The 24,591-nt window shown below is 35.2% G+C and overlaps 1 protein-coding gene across 1 annotated transcript in view; it reads right to left on the bottom strand.

Annotated features, from left to right (window-relative positions):
• CCDC171 (coiled-coil domain containing 171) overlaps nt 1-24,591 on the bottom strand; it is a 399,166-nt gene that overhangs the window by 159,397 nt on the left and 215,178 nt on the right. Inside the window, exons 19-21 of the mRNA XM_030920340.1 lie at nt 22,668-22,894; nt 21,676-21,858; nt 16,077-16,262 (exon numbers count right to left, since the gene is read on the bottom strand). Of these exons, the coding sequence (XP_030776200.1) occupies nt 16,077-16,262; nt 21,676-21,858; nt 22,668-22,894 (596 nt within the window). The remainder of the gene's footprint in view (nt 1-16,076; nt 16,263-21,675; nt 21,859-22,667; nt 22,895-24,591) is intronic.

Here is a 24,591-nt window from a genome sequence, read left to right as displayed (position 1 = left end):
TGTTTGCAGATGACATAATTCTATATCTAGAAAACCCCATCATCACAGCCCAAAGGCTTCTCAAGCTGATAAGCAACTTCAGCAAAGTCTCAGGATATGAAATCAATGTGCAAAAATCATTAGAATTCCTATACATCAACAACAGGCAAGTTGAGGGCCAAATCATGAATTAACTCCCATTCACAATTGCCACAAAAAGAATAAAATTCCTAGGAATACAGCACAAGGGAAGTGAAGGACCACTTCAAGGAGAACTACAAACAAATGGAAAGACGTTCCATGCTCACACAGGAAAAACTAATATTGTGTAAATAGCCATACTGCCCAAAGCAATTTATAGATTCGATGCTATTCCCATTAAACTAACATTGACATTCTTCACAGAATAAGAAAAAATATTTTGAAATTCATATGGAAGCAAAAAAGAGCCCAAACAGCCTAGGCAATCCTAAAAAAAAAAAGAAAGAAAGAAAGAAAACTGGAGGCAACATGCTACCTGACTTCAAACTATACTACAAGGCTACTGTAATCAAAACAGCATGGCACTGGTACAAGAACAGACACATAGACCAATGGAACAGAATAAAGAAGCCAGAAATAAGATTACACATCTACAACCATCTGATCTTTGACAAACCTGACAAAAACAAGCAATGGGGAAAGGATTCCCTATTTAATAAATGGTGCTGGGAGAACTGGCTAGCCATATGCAGAAAACTGAAACTGGACCTCTTCCTCATACCATATACAAAAATCAACTCAAGATAGATTAAAGACTTAAATATAAAAACCAAAACTAGGCCGGGCGCAGTGGCTCAAGCCTGTAATCCCAGCACTTTGGGAGGTCGAGACAGGCAGATCACGAGGTCAGGAGATCGAGACCATCCTGGCTAACACGCTGAAACCCCATCTCTACTAAAAAATACAAAAAACTAGCTGGGCGAGGTGGCAGCTGCCTGTAGTCCCAGCTACTTGGGAGGCTGAGGCAGGAGAATGGCCTAAACCCGGGAGGCGGAGCTTGCAGTGAGCTGAGATCCGGCCACTGCACTCTAGCCAGGGCGACAGAGAGAGACTACATCTCAAAAAAAAAAAAACAAAAAAACCAAAACTAGTAAAAAAAAAAAAAAAACAGAAAAAGAAAACTAGGCAATACCATTCAGGACATAGGCACAGGCAAAGATTTCATGACAAAAACACCAAAAGCAATTGCAACAAAAGCAAAATTAACAAATGGGATCTAACTAAACTAAAGAGCTTCTGCAAAGCAAAAGAAATGATCAGTGGAGTAAACAGACAACCTAAGAATGCGAGAAATTTTTGCAATTCTATGCATCTGACAAAGGTCTAATATCCAGCATTTATAAGGAACTTAAATTTACAAAACAAACAAACAACCAACGCTGTTAAAAAGTGGGCAAAGGACATGAACAGACACTTCTCAAAAGAAGGCATTCATGAGGCAAACAAACATATGAAAAAAAGCTCAACATCACTGATTATTAGAGAAATGCAAATCAAAACAATGAGATACCATCTCATACCAGTCAGAGTGGCTATTACTAAAAACTCAAAAAACAACCAATGCTGGTAAGGTTGTTGAGAAAAAAGAATATTTTTATACTGTTGGTGGAAGTGTAAATTAGTTTGACCATGTGGAAGACAGTATAGCGATTCCTCAAAGACCAAGAACAAGAAATACCATTTAACCTAGCAGTCTCATTACTGGGTATATACCCAAAGGAATATAAATTGTTCCATTATAAAGGCACATGCATGCATATGTTCACTGCAACACTGTTTACAATAGCAAAGACATGGAATCAACCCAAATGCCCATCAGTGACAGACTGGATAAAGAAAATGTCAAGCATATATACCATGGAATATACCATGCAGCCAAAAAAAGGAATGGGATCATATCCTCTGCAGGGACATGGATGGAGCTGGAGGCCATTATCCTTGGCAAACTAATACAGGAACAGAAAACCAAATACTACATGTTCTCACTTATAAGTGGGAGCTAAACGAGAACACATGGTCACTCAGTGGAGAACAATACATACTGTGGTCTATCAGAGGGTGCAGGTTGGGAGGAGGGAGAGGATCAGGAAGGATAGTTAATGGATGCAGGGCTTAATACCTGGGTGATAGGATGATCTGTACAACAAACCACCATGGCACACATTTACATAGGTAACAAATCTGCACATTGTACACAAGTACCCCTAAACTTAAAAGCTGAAAATAAAAAATTAATTAAAATTTAAAAATAAAATAAAACAAATAAAGCTCAATGAACCTCCAGCAGGAAAAACACAAAGAAACCACACCAACATTTGTCATAATCAAACTTTCAGAAACCAATAATAAAAAGGAAACCTTACCAAAATCAGACAAAGACACATCAAAAAAAGAAAACTAAAGACCAATATTTATTATGAATATTGGGGCAAAAATCCTCAACAGAATATTAGCAAACCAAATTCAACATTTAAAAAGATCATTCAACATGACCAAGTGGGATTTATCCCAGGGATACAAGGATGGTTCAACATATGCAAATAAATGTGATACACCATATAAACAGAATTAAGGACAAAAACCATATAATCATTTCAATTGATGCTGAAAGAAGCATTTGATAAAATTCAACATCCCTTCATGATTTTAAAAAAACTCTCAAAAAATGGGGATATAAGGAACATACATCAACATAATAAAAGCCATATATGATAGACCCACAGCTAGTATCATACTGAATAAGGAAAAAACTGAAACCCTTTCCTCTAAGATCTGAACACGGCAAGGATGCCTACTTTCACCACTGTTACATGACATAGTACTGGAAGTCCTAGCTCAAGCAATCAAACAAGAGAAAGAAACAAAGGGCCTCCAAATTAGAAAGGAAAAAGTCAAATTATCTTTGTTTGCAGATTATATTATCTTATATTTGGAAAAACCTAGAAACTCCACCAAAAAACTATTAGAACTGATAAACAAATTCACTAAAGCTGCAGGATACAAAATCAGCATTCAAAATTCAGTAGCATTTCCATATGCCAAAAGTAAACAATCTGAAAAAAACAATAAAAAAGTAATCCCATTTATCATAGCCACAAATAAAATAAAATAAAATGCCTAGGAATTAACTTAACCAAATAAGTTAATGATCTCCACAATGAAAACTATAAAACAATGATGGAAAGAATGGAAAAGGGTGCAAAACAAAAAAGGAAATATATTCCATGTTCATGGACTGAAAGAATCAATATTGTTAAAATGTCCATACTACCCAAAGGAATCTACAAATTCAATGCAATCCCTATAAAAATACCAATAACATTCTTCATGCAAATAGAAAAAACAATCCTAAAATTTACATGGAACCACAAAAGACCCAGAATAGCCAAACCTATCCTGAGCAAAAAGAATAAAACTGGAGGAATCCTATTACCTGTCCTCAAATTATACTACAGAATTTACAGTAACCAAAACAGCACGGTACTGGCATAAAAACAGACACATAGACCAATGGAATGAATAGAGAGCCCAGAAACAAATCCACACACCTACAGTGAATTCATTTTTGACAAAGGTGCTAAGAACATAAACTTGGGAAAAGATAGTTTCTTCAATAAATGGTGTTGGGAAAACTGAATATCCATATGCAGAAGAATGAAACTAGAACCTTATCTCGTCATATACAAAAATAAAACCACAATGGATTAAAGACTTAAATCTAACACCTCCAACTATAAAACTACTATAAGAAAACACTGGGGAAACTCTCCAGGAAATTGGTTTGAGCAAAAAATTCTTAAGCAATATTCCACAAGCACAGATAACCAAAGAAAAAACAGACAAATGGGACCACATCAAGTTAAAAAGCTTCCGCACAGCAAAAGAAACAATCAACAAAGTGAAGACACAACCCACTGAATGGAAGAAAATATTTGTAAACTACCCCTCTGACAAGGGATTAATAACCAGAAAATACAAGGAACTCAAACAACTCTACAGGAAAAAAATTTAATAATCTGATTTTAAAATGGGCAAAAGATGTAAATTGTCACTTTTTAAAAGAAGACATACAAATAGGAAACAAATTTGAAAAGGTGCTCAAAATCATTGATCATCAGAGAAATGCAAATCAAAATTGCAATGAGGTATATCATCTTACTCCAGTTAAAATGGCTTTTATCCTAAAGACAGGGAGTAACAAATGGATGTACAAGGGAAAGAAAGGAACCCTTGTATGCTGTTGGTGGGAATGTAAATTAGCACAACCACTATGGAGAACAGTTTGGAGGCTCCTCAAAAAACTAAAAATAGAGCTACCATATGATCCAGCAATCCCATTGCTGGGTATATACCCAAAAGAAGGGAAATCGGTGTATTAAAGAGATATCTGCACTCCGACATTTGTCGCAGCTCTGTTCACAATAGCCAAGATTTGGAAGCAACCTAAGTGGCCATCAACAGATAAAGAAAATGTGGTACTTATACACAATAGAGTATCATACAGCCATAAAAAATAATAAGATGTTGTAATTTGCAACAACAAAGATGGAACTGGAGGTCAGTATGTTGAGTGAAATGAGCCAGGCACAGAAAGACAAACATCGCATGTTCTCACTTATTTGGAAGAGCTAAAAATCCAAACAATTGAACTCATGGAGATAGATAGTAGCAGGATGGCTACCAGAGGCAGAGAAGAGTAGTGGGGATGTGTGGGAAGGTCGGGATGGTTAATGGGTACAAAAAGACAGACAGAAAGACTGAATAAGACCTAGTATTTGATGGCACAACAGGTGGCTACAGTCAGTAATAATTTAATTATACATTGAAAAATAACTAAAAGAGTATAACTGGATTGTTTGCAACACAAAGGATAAACGGTTGCAGGGATGGATACCCCATTTACCATTATATGATTATTACACGTTGAAGGTTTATATAAAAATATCTCATGTACCCCATAAATATATATATACCCTATTATGTTCCCACAAACAGTAAAAATTAAAATTTGTAAAGAAAACCTTTACAAAACCTGAGGGGAAAAAAAGGCACATTACATAGAGACAAACAAAGGTAAAATGAACACATATTTCTTGTCAGAAACAATGCAAACCAGAAGAAAAGGGAACAACATATTTAAAGTGCTAAAAGAAACTGTCAACATAGACATCTATACTGAACACCTTTCAAAAATAAAGACAAGTATCACAAGAAATGTTAAAGGGAGTTCCTCAAGCAGAAGGAAAATCACACTAGATGGAAACAAGGGTCTTTATAAAGGAAATGTGCATCAAAATGGTATATACATGGGCAATGATGAAAGACAACTGTTTTCTTATTTTTCAATTTCTTTAAAATCTAATTTTCTATTAAAAGATGAAATGATAACAATATAGTATGGCGTTTATAAGACATGTAAAATTGAAATCTATGACAACAACACAAAGAGAATGAAAGAGAAGAAATGGAAGTATAGTGTTGTAAGATTTTTGGATTATACATAAAGTAGTATATTATTTTTAAATAGACTGTGATACGTGAAAGAGATATAAACACTACAGCAGCCCCTAAAAATAAAAAAGAGAAATACCTAATAAGCCAATAGCAGAGACTTTATAAAGTTCTAAAAAATATTCAATACCTGTAAAAACTACATAGTAAATATTTCAGGCATTGTGAGCCACGTGGTCACTGTTGCAACTACTTAAAACTACCACTGTAGTTAAGAAAGCAGCCACAGACAATATTTTAATAAACGGGCATAGTAGCATTTCAATAAAACTTTATATATGGACAGTGGGCTACATTTGACCTGTGGGTCACATTTTGCTGATTCCTGATCTAATAGGCTAATCCCTTAACAACTAGAAAAAGAAGAGCTAAACTAACCTAAAATGTGACAGATTGTTAAGTACAGCAAACCACCATGGCAAATGTATACCTATGTAACAAACGTGCATGTTCTGCACATGTATCCCAGAACTTAAAGTAAAATTTTAAAAACTAAAAAAAAAAAAATGGAAATAATAAAAATAACAGAATATTATAATAGAATAAAATAGAATAAGTTAGCAAAGCCAAAGCTTATTTTTTTAAAATGAACAACAAAATTAATAAACTCCTAACTAAAGAGAAAATACGAATTACCAGTATGAGGACTGAAAGAGGAATTATTGCAACAGATCCGACAAGAATTAAAAATATAATAATGGAATATTATAAAGCCTGTATCAATAAACTTAATGTCTTACAAGAAAATGACAATCTGATTCTAAAACTTGTACAGAAATTCAATAGATCTAAATAGCAAATACAGTTTCAAAAAAAGAGCAAAGTTAAAGGACTTACAGCACCTTAAAAATATGAATTCCAAGGCACCCTATAAAGGCAAAGCAATTAACATAAAGGAAGACATATAGATCAATGAAACAGCAACAGAGTCCAGTAATAAAGAAACAAACACATATACACACACAGAGGATTTAATATAGGGGCCAAGGTAATTCAATAGAAAAAGGATCATATTTTTTAAATAGCACAGGAACAATTTAATATTTATTTGGAAAAAAATAAACTTCAACCCTTACACCACACTATGTATAAAAATTAACTCATATAGGCCGGGCGCGGTGGCTCAAGCCTGTAATCCCAGCACTTTGGGAGGCCGAGACGGGCGGATCACGAGGTCAGGAGATCGAGACCATCCTGGCTAACACGGTGAAACCCCGTCTCTACTAAAAATACAAAAAACTAGCCGGGCGAGGTGGCGGCGCCTGTAGTCCCAGCTACTCGGGAGGCTGAGGCAGGAGAATGGCGTGAACCCGGGAGGCGGAGCTTGCAGTGAGCTGAGATCTGGCCACTGCACTCCAGCCTGGGTGACAGAGCGAGACTCCGTCTCAAAAAAAAAAAAAAAAAAAAAAAAAAAACAAAAACAAAAAAAAAAACTCATATAATTGTCAAAAAGGTAAAATCTTTTTCACATCATAGTAGCAAACATTTCTTAGATGAAACAGAAAAAGCATCAACTACAACAGTAACAGTTAGAATACGGATACTTCACCAAAACGTAAAACTCTTATTTGAAAGATACGGTTAAGAAAACAAAAAAGCAAACCAAAGACTGAAAGATAATATTATTAATATATATCTGAAAAAAGAATCTATATATAGAATATAGAAAGAATTTTTACAATTGAATAAAACAAAGAACCCAAAGTTTAAAATATTAAATGTTGACCAAGCACAGTGGCTCATGCCTATATTCCCGGCACTTTGGGAGGCTGAGGCAGGTGGATTCCTTGAGCCCAGGAGTTTGAGACCAGCCTGGGCAACATAGAGAAACTCCGTCTCTACAAAAACTACAAAAACTAGCTGGCATGGTGGCATGCGCCTGTAGTCCTAGCTACTTGAGAGGCTGAGATGGGAGGATTAATTGAGCCCAGGAGGCAGAAGTTGCAGTGAGCCATGATAGCGCCACTGCACTCCAGCCTGGGTGACAAAGGGAGACCTTGTCTCAAAAAAATCAATCAATCAATCAAATATCAAATGGTTTGAACGGATATTTTACAAAGAACATATATGAATGACTAAGTACACTAAAAGATAATTAACAAAATTAATCATCAGGTAAATGCAAATTAAATGCAAAAAATATACCATATACACCCATTACAACAGATAAAGACAGTGCCAAGTATTCACCAGGATGTGAAGCAAATGGAACTTTCATACACTGCTGATGGAAATGTAAAATCACGCAGCCAATTCTGAAAAAGACTTTGGCGGTTTCTCAAAAACTCACACTTACTATACAACCTCAGTACACCTTTGGATGCTTGCTGGTCACCCACTGGTTTCTCCCTTAGCACTGATGTTTGAGACTGCTATAGGGAAATCTGTAGGCTCCCCTATAGGCTGTAGGCTGTACTTGCCAGGTCTGATTTGGTCCGTCTTGCACCCGGTCAATGCTCCTCCCCAACCCCAGGGTTGAGGAGGGAGCTCAGACCACTATGCACTCCACAAATGTGCCCATTGCCTGAGGACATACTTGCCAGGTGTGACTTGGCCCACCTTGCACTCCGCCTCCCCAACCCCAGGGCTGAGGAGGGAGCTCAGACTGCTGTAGTGGTAGTTACACAATGTATACATTTGTCAAAAGGCACTGAGCTCTATATATTTAAAGTGTACATATTGTTATAATTATACCTCAATGAAGTTATTTTGAATTAAGTCATTACTCTTAGGATCTAATTGTTATTCTTCTCTAAGTAATCCTTTTACTCCCCTAACTTTAAAGACTTTCTCTTGTCTTAGTTATTCTGTCATCTCATTACTATGTTTATAGGTGCTTATGGTACTCTACTTTCATTCTTTTATTAAATATTTCATTCTCTTTTTCTTTCCTCTTAATTTCTTATTATCCATCATTTTGTCCCTCTGGAGAGCATTATGTATTATTTCCTCAGCTTTCTTCCAATTTGCTAATATATTTCATCAACGTCTACTCAATGTTCACTGAGTTAATAATCTCCATGACTATATTTTCATGTCTTATCTTATAACTTCTATTCACACCTTATTTCTTAGAACGCTCAAAAAAACCCTTAAGGTATCCGTTTAGCTGATTTCAATGCTTCTAGTATTTCTACCACCTAAAGTGTAAATCTTCTCAATTGATGTGCAATTCATTTTTGCGTGATTAGTAATATTGAATCCTATTATCAAATACTGAATTTTTCATAACAGTCTTGAGTGTATTCTTTGAAACGCAGAAACATCCCTACTGAACATTTTCACGTTCCCTTCTACAAGGTCACACTGATGACTGGACTGTACCATTTTAAAGATTAAATCTCAACTAAACAGTACTTGGATCATGAAGGTGTAAACTAAGACCCTGTATTTATGTGTAGCACAGGCCTGTATTCCAGTTTCCTTAGTAACTTTTCCTACCCACAGCCCTGAGTAGATATCAAATTCTCATGCAGCTGCTAGGCAGAGATTTTCTCATCCACATTTCACAGTAGGGCAGCCCTTCCAGATGCCTAGTTTTACATAGGTGGATCTTTCCTATTCTCTGAGGCTTAAAGCCTAGATTTCCCTAATGTAATTATTATCAACTCTGGCCTCCAGCTAGGTTTGCACACTCCAATGAGCTAATTAGACTTCAGCTCCTTCTCATCTGGTGTTGAGTGCTCATCACTTGCTGTTTTGGTCCTCTTTATTTCTAGAACTTGAATATTTTGCTCTCTTTAAGCTTGGCTATAACCCAAAATGCATTTGTTATATTTTTTCTAGTTTCCACTTGCTAGGGTTTGAATGTGTTTGCCGAAGTTCATGTGTTAAAATCTTAATCTCCAATGCAACAGTGCTGAGAGGTGAGACCTTTAAGAGGTGATTAGGTCATCAGGGCTCTGCCATCATAAATGAATTAATACAGTTATCGTGGGAGTGAGTTAGTTATAAATTAACCCATGAAATGGGATTTCTTATAAAAGGATGGGTTTGGCCCCCTTCCCTACTTCCTTCCCCTAGAGTGTGCAAGCACTCTCTTGCCCTTCTGCCTTCTGCCATAGGATGACAGATAAAGAAGGTCCTCACCAGATGCCAGTACCTTGATATTGGTGCCAGCCTCCAGAACCTAGAGAAATAGATTTCTACTGTTATTTAATTACTCCATCTGTGCTATTCTGTCATAGTAGCACAAAATGCACTAAGACACCGCTTCCTGTGTTTGGAGTGGGAAGAGAAGTCCTTTCATATCAGCAAAATCCTGATTTCAAGAAAGTGATAATGACAGTAGGAGAAAGATAAATTACAAGACAATTCCAATTAAAACTATAGATCGAAAAGTCCCAAGTGAAAAATTAAGAAATTGGGTGCAGCAATGTATTTTTAAAAAATCATCACAGCTACATTGGGTTTATTTCAGGAATACAAGGCTGGTTTAACATTAGAATACTAAAATATAACCCAGGCATCAGCAAACTTCTGATACGAAATATTTTAGGCTTTGTGTACCACATGCCATCTGTATCACATGTTGTTCTGTGGTTTTATTTTTTATAATCCCTTAAAAATGTAAAAACCACTCTTAGCTCATGGGCTGTACAAACACAAATCACAGTTTGCTATTACCTGATATAATGCAACATGCCAACAGAATAAGTGAGAAAAGTCATATGATTATCTAAATAGATGCATAAAATGTATTTCATAACATCCAACATCCATTCATGATTTTTCTTTTTTGGGGGGGGAGGGTAAGGTCGGTGGACAGAGTCTCACTCTGTCACCCAGCTGGAGTGCAATGGCACCATCTTAGCTCACTGCAACCTCTGCCTCCCAGGTTCAAGTGATTTTCCTGCGTCAGTCTCCCGAGTAGCTGGGATTACAGGTGCTCGCCACCACGCCTAATTTTTGTATTTTAATAGAGACGGGGTTTCACCATGTTGGCCAGACTGGTTTCGAACTCCTGACCTCAGGCGATCTGCCCACCTCAGCCTCCCAAAGTGCTGGGATTACAGGAGTGAGCCACTGTGCCCGGCACATGATTTTTAAATTATGCATAATATAGGAAGATAACTTCCCTAACCCAACAAGGATTATCAACTAAAAACCTACATCAAACTTCCTCTTAATGAAGAAATCTTAGAAAGATTGTCTTTAAGACTGGAAACAAGATAAGGATGCCTACCACCTCTACCTCCACCCAACACTTTATCCTAGCCAGTAAAGCAGGAGAAAAAAAAAAAAAAAAAAAAAAACCTAAAAGGATAAGGTTTGAAAACAAAAAACAAAATTATCACTATCAGATTAATATTACTGTCTATGCCCTAGACAGTACAGATAAAACACTAGAAATGACAAAAGAGTTTAGCAATGTGACTGCATGTAAGATTAATACTATCTGTCACACCTGTAATCCCAGCACTTTGGGAGGCCAAGGCAGGCGGATCAAGAGGTCAGGAGATCGAGACCATCCTGGCCAATATGGTGAAACACCATCTCTACTAAAAATACAAAATTAGCCAGGTGTGGCGCACACCTGTAGTCCAAGCTACTTGGAAGGCTGAGGCAGAAGAATCACTTGAACCTGGAAGGTAGAGCTTGCAGTGAGCTGAGATCCGGCCACTGCACTCCAGCCTGGGAAGAGAGTGAGACTCTGTCTCAAAAAAAAAAAAAAAAGGTTAATATATGTCTACCTATTCATGTGTCAGTTACTTCATTGATCTTACTCTTTGGGGGCTTCTGAAGGAACTAGATTAGGCAAGCCTTTATCAAGATAAGACTTTTGCCTTAGCTTTTGCCTAGAACAATGGAATACTACTGATTATCCCTTTCAGGTTATTAAGCAATTTCTTAATGTGGGAGCTTTAGGTTCAAGCTCCTATCTGCCGGTAGAACCCAAAGCTGAGTCTCCTATTTCCAGGATGAATATTGGTATAGGCTGAGCATCCCTTATGTAAAATGCTCAGGACCAGAAGTATTTTAGATTTTGAATATTTTTGCACTTTGGAATGTTTGCATTATTTATATACTTACTGGCTGAACATCCCAAATCTGATAATCTGAAATCCAAAATGCTCCAATGAGCATTTACTTTGAGTGTCACGTCAGTGCTCAAAAAGTTTGATTTTAGAGCATTTTGGATTTTGGATTTTCAAATTAGGGATGCTCAACCTGTATTTGCCTCCAGGACAAACCTAGCATCTACTCAGTGTTAACTTTGATTTCCACATACTGACGTTTGAAAATATTGTCGTTTATTTTGTCCTTGGAGATTTCCTTTACGTCTTAATGCACTGCATTTATTGCAGGGAATGTCTAATCCAAGATTTAGCTGTATTAAAACAAAAGGCCATTCTGAAGATCCAGTCTAAAGTATTATTTATAAAAACTATTGCATATAAAGGAATGATTTAGGCTGGGCACAGTGGCTCACACCTGTAATCCCAGCATTTTGGGAGGCCAAGACAAGGTGATCGCTTGAACCCAGGAGTTTGAGACCAGGACTGGGCAACACAGGGAGTTTCCATCTCTACAAAAAAAAAAAAAGTTTTTAATTAGCTGGGTGTGGTGGCATGTGCCTGTAGACCCAGCTTCTTGGTAGGTTGAGGCAGGAGAATTACTTAAGCCTGGGAGGTCGTGGCCTGTGCAACAGAGTGAGGCCCCTGTCTTTAAAAAAAAAGATATGATTTAAAACAAAATTCCCAAAATGTTAAGTGATTGCTTTCAGATTATAAATCATAGATAATTTGTTTTTTCTTCTGTATCCACATCTTCCACTCATGGTCCTCTTTTGTTTTTAAAAAGAAGAAACAATATACTTTGCTTTTTAAAAGAAGTTATGCATACAACATATTTTTAAAAACTATTTTTTAAAGCATTGCTGAAAACACAACAGAATATTTAACAAGCATACACTTGTTTTTCAAATAGAATCTTAATTCATTCTCATAAACATCCTATAACTTAAGTATCACTATCCTTATTTCTGCAGAAGAGGAAACTGAGGCTCAGAAGGTTAAGTAATTTGCCCAAGCAACAGAGCTGGGATTTGAATTCAGGAATACTTGTTCCAAGGCCAGTGCTTTTTCCATTGAACCATGTTGCCTCCCACAAGAGAGCATTTTCACATTACCACCTGCTAGTTCTAATTAAGAGATAGTAATTAAACAATTCTCCACTCCTGACAACAATATTTAAGCTACTGGCAATTTAAAAAAATTAACATGAACATCTCTTTATCTGCTGGAAGATATTATACCTAAACACAAACTGTAACAGAGAAAAAGACTTCAATATGACACAGATGCATTTCCAAAGCACAGTTAATTACATTATCTATTAATAGGACATGAAGCATAAAAATGTTGTTTAATGACCAATATACTTATAAAAGTTTTCAACTCAACTAATAATAAAAGAAATACAAATTAAAGTAACAAGGACATATCTATCAAATTGTCAAAAATGTTTTAAACAGTAATGGCCAGGTAAGGCCAAAGGTGCAATTCTCATATATCTTAGGAGAGAATGTAATCAGTAGAGATGTACTGTAGGCCAATTGATAATATGTACATTATTTGAATGTATGTGGTTTCTGACCTAGTAATTCCTCATCTAAGAATTCATCCTGATGAAATAATCACAGATACGTGCATAACATTTAGATACCAGGTTGTTCATCTTAATACTTACTTATAATAGCAAAAGGAGGCGGAGAAGCAGAAGAGAAAAAAAGGAAGAAGAGGAGGGAAAGGAGTGAGAGAAGGAAGAGGAAGAGATGGAGGAGAAGGAGGAGGAAGAAGCTGGGATAAATCCAAATCTATAATATCAAATTAGGTTAATAAATTACATACAGTACATTGAAGTGATTACTAGAAGTCGCGAGTGGGGATGGACAAATGTTAATCAAAGGGTACAAAGTTTCAGCTAGACAAGAAGAATAAATTTTGGTGATCTATTGTACAGAAAGGTAAGTATACTTAATAATAATAATGTATATCTCAAAATGGTAAAAAAAACAAAAAGTGGATATTAGATGTTCTCACCACAAAGAAATGATAAGTATGTGAAAAGATGAATGTTAGCCTGATTTGAACATTCCACAATGCATACATGTAGCAAAACATCAAAACATACCCTAAATGTTGCAATTATTTATCAGTTAAAAATAACAAGAAAAAATATACATCCAAAAGAATTCAACCAGCCATGAAGTGATGATACTGTCACACGTGTCCATATAGAAGACCACCTAAATAGGCTTTGTATAAGCAACAAGTCTGTTTATTCACTTGGGTGCAAGTGATTTGAGTCTGAAAAGAGAGTCAGCAAAGGGAGACAGGAGAGCGGCAGCTTTGTAGGACTCAGGTAGGCAGTGGAAAGTTACAGTTAGAGGTGGTTATCTGTTGTCAGCAGGGGAGGGGGTCACGGAGGTGCATGGTGGTGAGATCATGAGATCCATCGTCCTGGAGAAGAATGTCATGATTGATCAGTTAGGGTAGGGCAGGAACAAGTCATAATGGTGGAACGTCATAAGGTGGGTTATCAGTTAAGGCAGGAACTGGCTGTTTCACTTCTTTTGTGGTTTTTCAGCTGCTCTAGACTTCTTGGCTCCTACAGGCCATCTGGACGTATGTGTGCAGGTCACAGGGGTTACAACGGCTGAGCTTCGGCTCAAAGGCCTGACAAATACCACTATACTTACTAGCATAGAAAGAAATCCTTGACATGGTGTTTGAAGAAAGTAAGTAAAAAACAATATGTATAATAGTATGATTGTATTTTTATTAACCTATATTCAGTTATATTTCTATATTTGTAAAACATAAAGTCTGGAATATATATATCAAAATGTTGATGCTGGATATATCAGGTGATATGATTTGAGATTATTTTAATTTTTCTTTATCTATATTTTCTTATTTTTCCACAATAAATATTTATTACTTGTGTAAAAAAATGTGAAAAAAAATTCACAGTCATATCAGTTGGTAAGCAAGAATGCTCACAATCTATTACTAAGTAACACAAGTACAATACGTAATACAATCTAATACTAAGTAATACAAGTACGTTTCAAAACAGTATATAAGTATGTTCTCATTTATGTAAGAAAAATAATATGTATTAGGTTGAGCCATTTGAAATTGCTGGCATTTGTCTAGTTTTCACTTATAAAAATAGCAATTTCAAATGGTTCAATTTAATACATATATTTGGAAAAATATACTCTAAAATACTAATACCATCCTGGTCATTTTTTCCTCTTCTTAAAGGACATCTATATTTTCCTCTTTAAATTCATGTGTATTTTCTTGCTTTAGATTTCAAATTTTTCTAATTTTTCTGAAAACTAAATCCCAGTTTCAACATTTACAGGATACCCTGGGCAAGTTTATTGAAGTCTCTAAATGTAAACAAACAAAAAAAAAAAATCAAAATCATAACAATAGTACCTACCTCACAGAGGTAGTTTAAAATGAATAACTCATGTAGCGACAGTAACACCAAGCCTGGCAAACGGACGCTGGAACATATGATGTGGTGGTTAGGAAGATGGATGGAAATCTGACTCCCTAGATCCATTACTTACTAAGAAATGTGTAAGTTATGTCACCTCTCTGCATCTGTTTTCTCATCTATAAAACAGGAATAATCCCATACAGTTTGTGTGACGAGTACAGAAGTGTTTTAAAGTAGTTAGTATAGTGCCTGAAAAACAGGAAGTTAACAATAAATTTTGGCTATTTAATCATTGATCATAATAGTATTATTAAGATATCAGAAAAAATAGATATATTTGTATAAGTTAATACCAACACTGAGTTGATTAATTGTATTAAGTATGATATCCTATATAGAGGCTATATCGCTGTTGTTTTCCCTGGATTTAGTTCCATTCCAACGTATATAATCTCACTAGTGATATATCCACAAGTTTTATAATCAAAAACTAGAATTCTATTATACTTTGTAGGCAACATTTCCAGAAAGTACTATAGTCCTAAATCCATTAATGAAATTTTCTCAACTTTTAAATGATAGCTTCTCTTTTTCCTTTGAAATACCTTTACCACAAATATATGACAGACAGAACTCTTTCTAACTAAACCTCCCTCCTCCCCAAATATGTACTTATATAAGAATCAGACCCAGACCAAAACCTTCCAGAATCCAAAAGATGCGTGGAGTTTCCAAAGTCCATTGGGTACAAAACAAGAAAAGGAAAACTCTGAAGAGAGGAAGAAATAAGGAAGATAAAAGAAACAAAAATTTACTGTTAATTTTACTGTTAATAATAATTGTTATTATTACTGGAAAAGATCTTCACTTTGTTTTCAACAAGCAAGTAAAGCCTACTTTTACCTTCTCAATACATACGAATGCAGGCTTATAACTGAGGTCTTAGAACCATGTTTCATTCTATCTTCATAGAATAAAATTTCACATCTTGGGATCTATTCCTATTCAGGAGATACAATTCCCTCTAAGATCCACGTATAGATAAAATATTCCTTTATGCAAATATCCCTTTATTCTCTTACCTTAACAGCTTCTCCAAGAGTTTGGTTTTTGTCAGCTTCCTCACTGGAGTGCAATTCAAGTCTATAATTCAATTCCTGTAGTTGTTGTGCCTGTTCATTCAATAGCATTTGTGCCTGCTGTTCCCGAAGTAATGCATTATTTAGTTCTTCACATGCACTTTCAAACTTCTCATGGGTGATCAATTTCTGTAAAAAGTGGGAGGGGGGAGAATCAGCTATAAAGCTAACTGCATTGTTATTATTTTGTCGTCAGAACTAAAGGAATATAATACAAACATTTCTAGGCATTTGATACATCAAAAAAATACAATTAGCTTTTCTTAATTGCATAAGTCAAGATAAAAATACTACTGTGATTTTTAAAGCACAATAGCCATACTTAGTTTTCATTTTCAGTCAGATAAAATCTTAGAAAACTCATTTGAAATTCCAAATAAATCCATGATGCTCAGTTTAAGTTTTCATACATGAATACTTTTTATAAAGATTATGATTGTGGGAATTAAAACCTTTAACAACTTCCTTGGCTTTTAACTGATCACCTAAAAGTTTGTGTTCAGTGTATGTTATTATTCAGGTCTACCCAGTCAAATGTCTTCTCCTAGGCAGGTCTTACATGTCTACACCTCTCCAACTCCCACGCACACTTTTATACCATCTTGTTTTATTTTCTTCACAGCCACTGTCATTATCTAAATTCATCTCACTTTTTTTATTGCCTGTCCATACCCTGCCACCAACCACACATATGAAGGTGTAGCTCCACAAAGCAGGGACTTCATTTAGCTTTTCATCCAACCGAGAAGAGTGCCTGGTCCTCAGTGAGTGTTCAATATTTGTTGTATGAAAGAATATTCATATATAAACATCTGCCAACAAAATCCACACCATAATACACAACATGGTTTTTACGATATCATGCCTGCTTTGGAGGGCACAGTACTCTGCTCTGGAATAACTAATGACAGTTCTAGACAAGGATGTAGAATTCAGGGCAAGACAAGTTTATATTATCTCCTGTTCAAAACATTTAAACAAATGAAACTTAGATATGACAAACAACAGAGACATAGTGAAGTGTAAAAAAGAGGAAGGTTTCACAAAAGGTAGATAACCTGAGAAATATACATGGAAAACTCAAGGGAACCATTCCGGCCACTTAAATACACAAGGTATACATGTACCTATTTAAAATTTCTAACTTTCCCACTGTAAAAAAGGATTTGAGGTGTATTAATATCATTCACCACAAATATAAAGCAGGTTGATTTGAAATTTCAAAAAATCTGAGAGGAAAAAGCAGGAAAAACATCCTTTTGATTCTAAGCATCTAGTAATTATTGTAACTGAATACAGACTTTGTCTTTTATTTTTCTGACAAATAAGACAAAAATAGAAATGTGCATACTCACAGTTTCCTCGTGGGCCAACAACAGCAAGCATGCAGTTCATACAAAGAGAAAGACTTTTGCTGAAACTAAGTTTTAGGATAAATCAATTACATGGGTCCTTCTATATTATAATACATAAGCACTCAGTTTTATTTTGTCAGCAGGTACCTTGCCTGCCACTTCCATGAAGCAACTGTCTTTTAAAACTCTTACTTCTCTTTTTAAGTGTGCATTCCTCAACAATTTAAGAGTGCATTTCTCAACACTGAAGAAATTTTAAAAGCCAATAGTGTAGCATAAAAACAGATGTCTGATAATTTACCTAAGTTAATATAAATTAATGAGAATGATCACAAGGCACAGAGGAAAGTTGCCTCATTTTCAAAGAGTCACCTAGTAAAAGGTATATCTAATATGTCACTGATATTTGTATAGTGCTAAGATTGTACAGAATATTCAACTTTTTACTCCCTGTTAAACAGTTGCTGAACTCTCCACATTGGGCTATTACAACCAAACCCTCAGCTTTCAAAACATCAAATCTAACAGTCTCCTCTCACCACTCCAGTTCTATTTCTATTTATTAACATCCCTCTCTGCGCTGGGTCTTGTGAACATATATTTTTGTACCTCTTCCATCTTTAATGTATTGTGTTGTTTTAAATTACCACTCCTTGCCATGAGACCATTCTGTACTTTTCAATTCACTTGACCATCAAGTGAATAAGATCTTTCCATCACCATCCCCACCACTTCACAGGACTTCCCTGTTTAGCAGAATGTGTGTTCCCTTCACAATCCTCCAAAATTTCCTCTTTATCTAAAAACTCAGGTAATTTTAGCCTCTTCCTTGTCCATCCATCCCTCCCAGAGACTGGCTCAATTCTGTTTATTCCTCTGTAAAGTAAATAAAATCAAGCAAGCATAGCAATGCAGAATAAGAAAGAGATGGTGTGTGAAAGCAAGTGTAAGGAGCTAATAAACAAACAAAGATCATGAGACTGGGGAAGTTAGCTGTTAAAAAACAACTGTCAGTAGATGGACATAGTATTCTAAAACCATTAAAGTACTAAATAGCTTTTGGTGAGCAGGATGTTTCCCTTTATAATTTTAGACCAACTATAAAGAAGCTATTTTATTCTCTCCAATATACTTTGTCTGAAATCAGTGAGAGACAAATGGTTGCAGGCACTCTCTCCAATTTTCTTAGAGGAAAATAGCATCTTTTTTTCATTTTTTATGTTTTTAATAAAACAACCCTTTATTAACACACCTAGGTATCAACATTAACCACTATCATGAAGTGGATAAAAGCATGAGTTTTAGAGCCACATAAACTAAGTTCAAATTCTGTCATTTCCATTAATAACTATACGACTTCAGGCAAGTTACTTAGTTTCTACATGCTTCAAAATCCTCATCCATAAATTAGAAATAATAATATTATATATTATAATAATATAATAGTATGCGAGATAATTATAAGGACCAAATGAGTCAACGCTGTAATGTGCTTAGGGTCAGTGTCTGATACATGGTCAATATGATCACTAAATGTTAGAAATTGTCACCTACTTCATAACTTATAATTGTAGGACAATATCTAAAAATTAAGTACTGGCTGGGTGTGGTTCACATCTGTAATCTCAGCACTTTGGCAGGCTGAGGCGGGGAGATAATCTGAGGTCAGGAGTATGAGACCAGCCTGGCCAACATGGTGAAACCCCATCTCTACTAAAAATACAAAAAATTAGCCGGGCATGGTGGTGGGCACCTGTAATGCCAACTCCTGCTGAGGCAGGAGAATTCCTTGAACCTGGGAGGTGGAGGCTGCAGTGAGCTGAGATCACACCACTGCACTCTGGCCTGGGCGACAGAGCGAGACTCCATCTCAAAAAATAAAATAAGGCAAAATAAAGTAAAAATTAAGTACCTCTTTCCTCAATCATTATCCTATTTTTATTCCTACACTTCACACTAAGCACTTCCTCAAACATACTCCTAATTACTGCAAACCAGTTATTCAAAAAAAGCCCTTACAAGAGGATTCTGTCACCTTCCACCAACCTTCCCTCAAACTCTAACCTTCTCTCTAGATTCTAGAAATTAAGTCCTGACTACTTCTAAAATAACCAAAGATAAGATGCAAACTCGTTTTCTTAATACTTAACTATGGACTAGGAAATCAAATTGTGTAGAATATTTAGAATTCTTCATACATATTCCAGGGAGTAACATATGTAACGAATTTTCCAATTTTTACAAAAGCCACTATATATAATTATATATATTTATATATAAATATAAATACAGTTGACTATATTCTAAATCTCAAATTGCATAAATGACTGTGTCCATTTTGGTAGACTACCTCAATATCCCATTTAGCTGTTTATATGATACAGAAGCAAATCAAATGGAAGGAGAGACACGCTTCAAAAGAATTCGTTTTTAAAAGTATGAACATCTCTTTATTATTTAAGTAAAATGGCAAAAAATGGAAAAAATCACATATCTCAGAAAAGGGAAATACTCAAATTTTGATATATCCACATGACACACTAGCATTCACTTAACTGAAATGAAATTAATAATAAATGACAAAGGAAAATGATTACAGTACTTTAAGTGCATACATGTATACATATATTTATATGTCAGGATGCAAACCGTATGTACAAAATTATTCCAAACTACAATTGTGCATAAAGGCATGCATAGGCACATATATACATAAGAAATGTGGAGAACAAAATGCATCCACATTTCAACAATGATTGATTCTGGGTGGTAAGATGAAAATGATTTTAACTTTCCTCTTTTTAAAAATAAATATTATATATTTTTTTGTAGAGATGGGGTCTCACTATCTCTTGAATTTCTGGCCTCCAGTAATCTTCCCACCTTGGCCTCCCAAAGCACTGGGATTATAATAGGAATGAGCCACCATACCCAGTCTAAACTTTATTCTTAATACTTTCTTGTATTTTTACTTACGGTTGTCCTCTACAACTTTTATAATTAGAAAAAAAAGTTGAAGCAGCTCAGCTCATAAATTTTCCTTCTCTGAGCAAAAAACTAAGAGAAGGAAAAATTATGGTGTCTTGACACATTTACTGAAAAGAAACGTATGGCTTAAGAGTATTTCATGATTCCTTGACCTGCCTAATTCATAGGAACTCTCTGCCCTTTGAAGGTGTATCTACTTGAAATAATAATTAACACTAGCACAATTACATTATCATAGGATTGATAACTAAACTACTATACCTGCTGCTGCCTCTGTTACTGCAAATGTTAAAAATGTAAATTCCAAATTAACCAAAAGATAAACTTAAAAGCACATTTAAACTGAAGTTACAGTAGCTGTTTTAAGTTGTATACAGTCTTGAAGTTTCAGGGTAATCTTTTAACTCTATGTTTCCATACCCACAATAAAAACAGCAATGTTCGTAAGTATCCCAACTGCAAACAGAATATGTAGATGTCTGCATTATATTGTGCTTCACATACTTAGACATTTTGTTCTTGATCTAATGGTATTTGGCATACGGCCTTGCTTTTTCAGCTATTTTCTGCTTTTTAAAATAATACATATATGTCATTGATGGACTTTAGATAAATTGAACATTTCTTTAGAAAAGCAATTTGATTTCATACTAGTCTAATTTACTTAAAATATTCAATATAAAAAGGGAAGAGGCCAGGCGCGGTGGCTCACACCTGTAATTCCAGCACTTTAGGAGGCCAAGGTGTGTGGATCAGCTGAGGTCAGGAGTTCGAGACCTCCCTGCCAACATGGAGAAACTCCATCTCTACTAAAAATACAAAAATTAGCCAGGCATGGTGGCAGCCACCTGTAATCCCAGCTGCTTGGGAAGCTGAGGCAGGAGAATCACTTAAACCCGGGAGGCAGAGGTTGCAGTGAGCTGAGATAACGCCACTGCACTCCAGCCTGGGCAACAGAGTGAGACTCAGTCTCAAAAAAAAAAAAAGAAGAGAGGAAATCTCTCTCCCCACTCCCCTGCCTGCCACCAACAACAGCAATTAGAGGCATTTTAGAAGGGAAGTTTTCTGAAGAAAAAGAAATGTTATTAATAGGGTTTTGAATTATTTGAAAAAACAAACGTAAGTTAAGGAAAAAAGGATATAGAGATAAAGAAATAGATATCACCAAAGCAATAGTTTCCTAAATGATATATACTTACAGATTGCTTAAATTCATTTAATTGCATTTGCAGACCCTGGGCTTTGTCAAGCTCCTTTTTCATTTCATTCACACTTCGTTTGAATTCTGTGACCTCCAAGCGTAGTGAGCGGCGCTCCACTTCCGCAGCATGCAGTCTTTGTGTAAATCCAAATATTTGCTTCTGCAACGACGCTGTGCTTTTCTGTTGTTAAACAAGAGCAATTTTATAAACAGTAACTACAGATTTACTAACAATAGCAATAACCATTTTACTAAATTAAATGTAACTCAAATCATCCAAAAACCAGTGCCAGCTATTATAGAACCGTAGAGGTGAAAACTTTATTTTTTATGTGACCAACAATTTGACTTATGAAAAATGAACATCTGAAGAAAAGAAATAATCTAGATAGCTAAAAATGAAATTGACAGCTGTTTAGGTCTCACACAATTCTGTTGCAGTGCATTTATAGAGAACAGTACATTTAGCACTAATGTCATGCCTCATTATTATTATTATTTTTATAATAATAGACAGTTTCACTCTGTAGGCCAGGCTGGATGCAGTGGCAGAATCTCGTCTCACTACAACCTCCACCTCCCGAGTTCAAGCGATTCTCGTTCCTCAGTCTCCCGAGTAGCTAAGATTAGAGGCACAAGGCACACACCACCACCCCCGGCTCATTTTTGTATTTTTGGTAGAGAAGGGGTTTCACCATGTTGGCCAGGCTGGTCTTGAACTCCTGACCTCAGGTGATCCACCCACCTTGGCCTCCCAAAGTACTGGGATTACAGGCATCAGCCACCGCACCTGGCCCATGATTTTTGTATTTTGATATTTTGGACACTTACTTGGAAGTACTTTTATTTACCGTATTAAAATTTTACATGAACTATAAAGAAAATCCAGACACATTCATGTACAACTAATAATTTAAACTACAAATTAGGCTAATTCAAAATCAAACCTACAAGTTCTTAGGTTACTACTAAATGAAAGTGTATACATACCATAATGGGCACATGGCCACGCAAACCATGTTTCAGGGCCAGTGTGTTTACTTTATGAAGTCCATGGGCCAGCCTCTGAACCAGGGAATCTTTTTCTACATATGTAATACTCCTGCTACTGTGCAGAGGTATACATTCCATTACCAGACTAATTTTATCCATGAGTTTTGCAAAAGAATTCTTGGCTGCACCTATGAGTAAATGTCCACAAATTCTGGAATTTGGATCTTCGAAGAAAAAGAAAAAAAAGGCACAAAAATGTGAATTGTCTCTTGTTCGTTTCACAACACTGCTGATCACATAATGAAAATATTTTTTAATTAATATAATTCCCATTCACCTGTAGTAATTCATTCAAAAAGTTCCTTCCCACATTATTTTCACTATGAAAAAAAGGAATTCAGAGAATAGCTCACCTACTAAAGAATACATCAAAAAAAAATCTGCATGTATTTACAGTATGCCATTCACATGGAATAGTGATGAATAAAAATTCATCACTCTTTTCTTTGTTTTAAAACCTAACATAAATCCATTTTCTATTTACAACTACCAAAGCTTGTTACCTTCATGCCATACTATTTATATTCTCAGACAAGAAAATATAATTTGCCTTATTCCAAGGCAATTAAAATTTTACAACTACAATTACTTATTTCCCCACAGGATTTTGGTAATCATCCTTCTCATATAATGGACTTAAGGTTCCAGCATATCCAACATGGCCTGCTTACTGCTAGATTCATCAGGCCTGTAATTAATAATTGTGTTTAATGTTGATAAATAAAATTGTCAGTGCTCTTTCTACTAATTGGTGTTCCAGATAATGGTTAACAGGTTTATTTATGCCTTAATAAAGTCGTGTAATTTAGTTTTCCCTCTGCTAGGTAGGTCTTAACCTGTTATTACTTGTCTTATGACACTATCCATGTAAAATGACAAGCACAGAAAGATTATTTAAATTCATAGTATAACATTCTACATTTTTAACAGCCTCTGCTGTTGGTGTTAATTTAAATCTTGTCTTTACATCATAAGCACAAAAAGCAAATTTAGCTAGTCTTACCAAATTAAAAATGTTTTATCCTTATAAGAATACACACAATTCAACACTGAAGAGCAACATTGACTGAGAAGGTAATCAACTAATGGTTTTCTACGGCATAAAGAACTGTCTCATGGAAACATTGTTCTAAAATTTGAGCTTCATTCTAGTTATTTTGTTCCTTAATGTTTAAAGACAAATTTTGAAATCTATGTAGCAGTCAGAATTTGAAAATGATCTTGCTTAGGAGTTATACATAAATTGGAAATAAAGTGAATAAAAGCATAATATCCTCCAGGTAAAATTTATTTCTATCAGTTATTGATGCATCAACTTCTAGGAATATAAATATAAGGCAATATAAGTTTAACTCTATACACCACTCATTATAAACATACTCTGTGACAGTCCCACGGACAAAAGACAAAGTATAATGAAAATACACAGTCCTTTTGTTAACGATCATATTCCTTAAATAATGGATGAAAAAGAATTAAGTAGCTTTATATGGCAATCAACATATAATACAGAACACTGAGTTAAAGGAATTTACTGAAGTATTATATGAATTAAATAAGCCACTGTTGAATGAAAGAACAGTAAAATTTATTTTGTCTATAATATTCAATATAATACATCATTTCAATATCTAATATATATATATGTATTCCCTGTTTCTCCAACTATCTTGCAATTATTTATCTGTGTCTTTTTTCATCTTAATGAACTCTTTTTATCTTCACTGTGCCAGCCTAGCATACACGGGTATTTTTTACATGTTTGTTAAATTATATTTCTTTTTATGTCCATAGCTACTGCAACAATGCTAAACACAAGAATATCAAGAGAAACTAATGTTACTTATGATATGTCAAAGGT

Source organism: Rhinopithecus roxellana, chromosome 16 (genome assembly GCF_007565055.1).
Source record: "Rhinopithecus roxellana isolate Shanxi Qingling chromosome 16, ASM756505v1, whole genome shotgun sequence".
Lineage (NCBI taxonomy): Eukaryota > Metazoa > Chordata > Mammalia > Primates > Cercopithecidae > Rhinopithecus > Rhinopithecus roxellana.
Note: the sequence above shows the minus strand (reverse complement) of the source record. Positions and strands in the feature narration are given on the sequence as shown.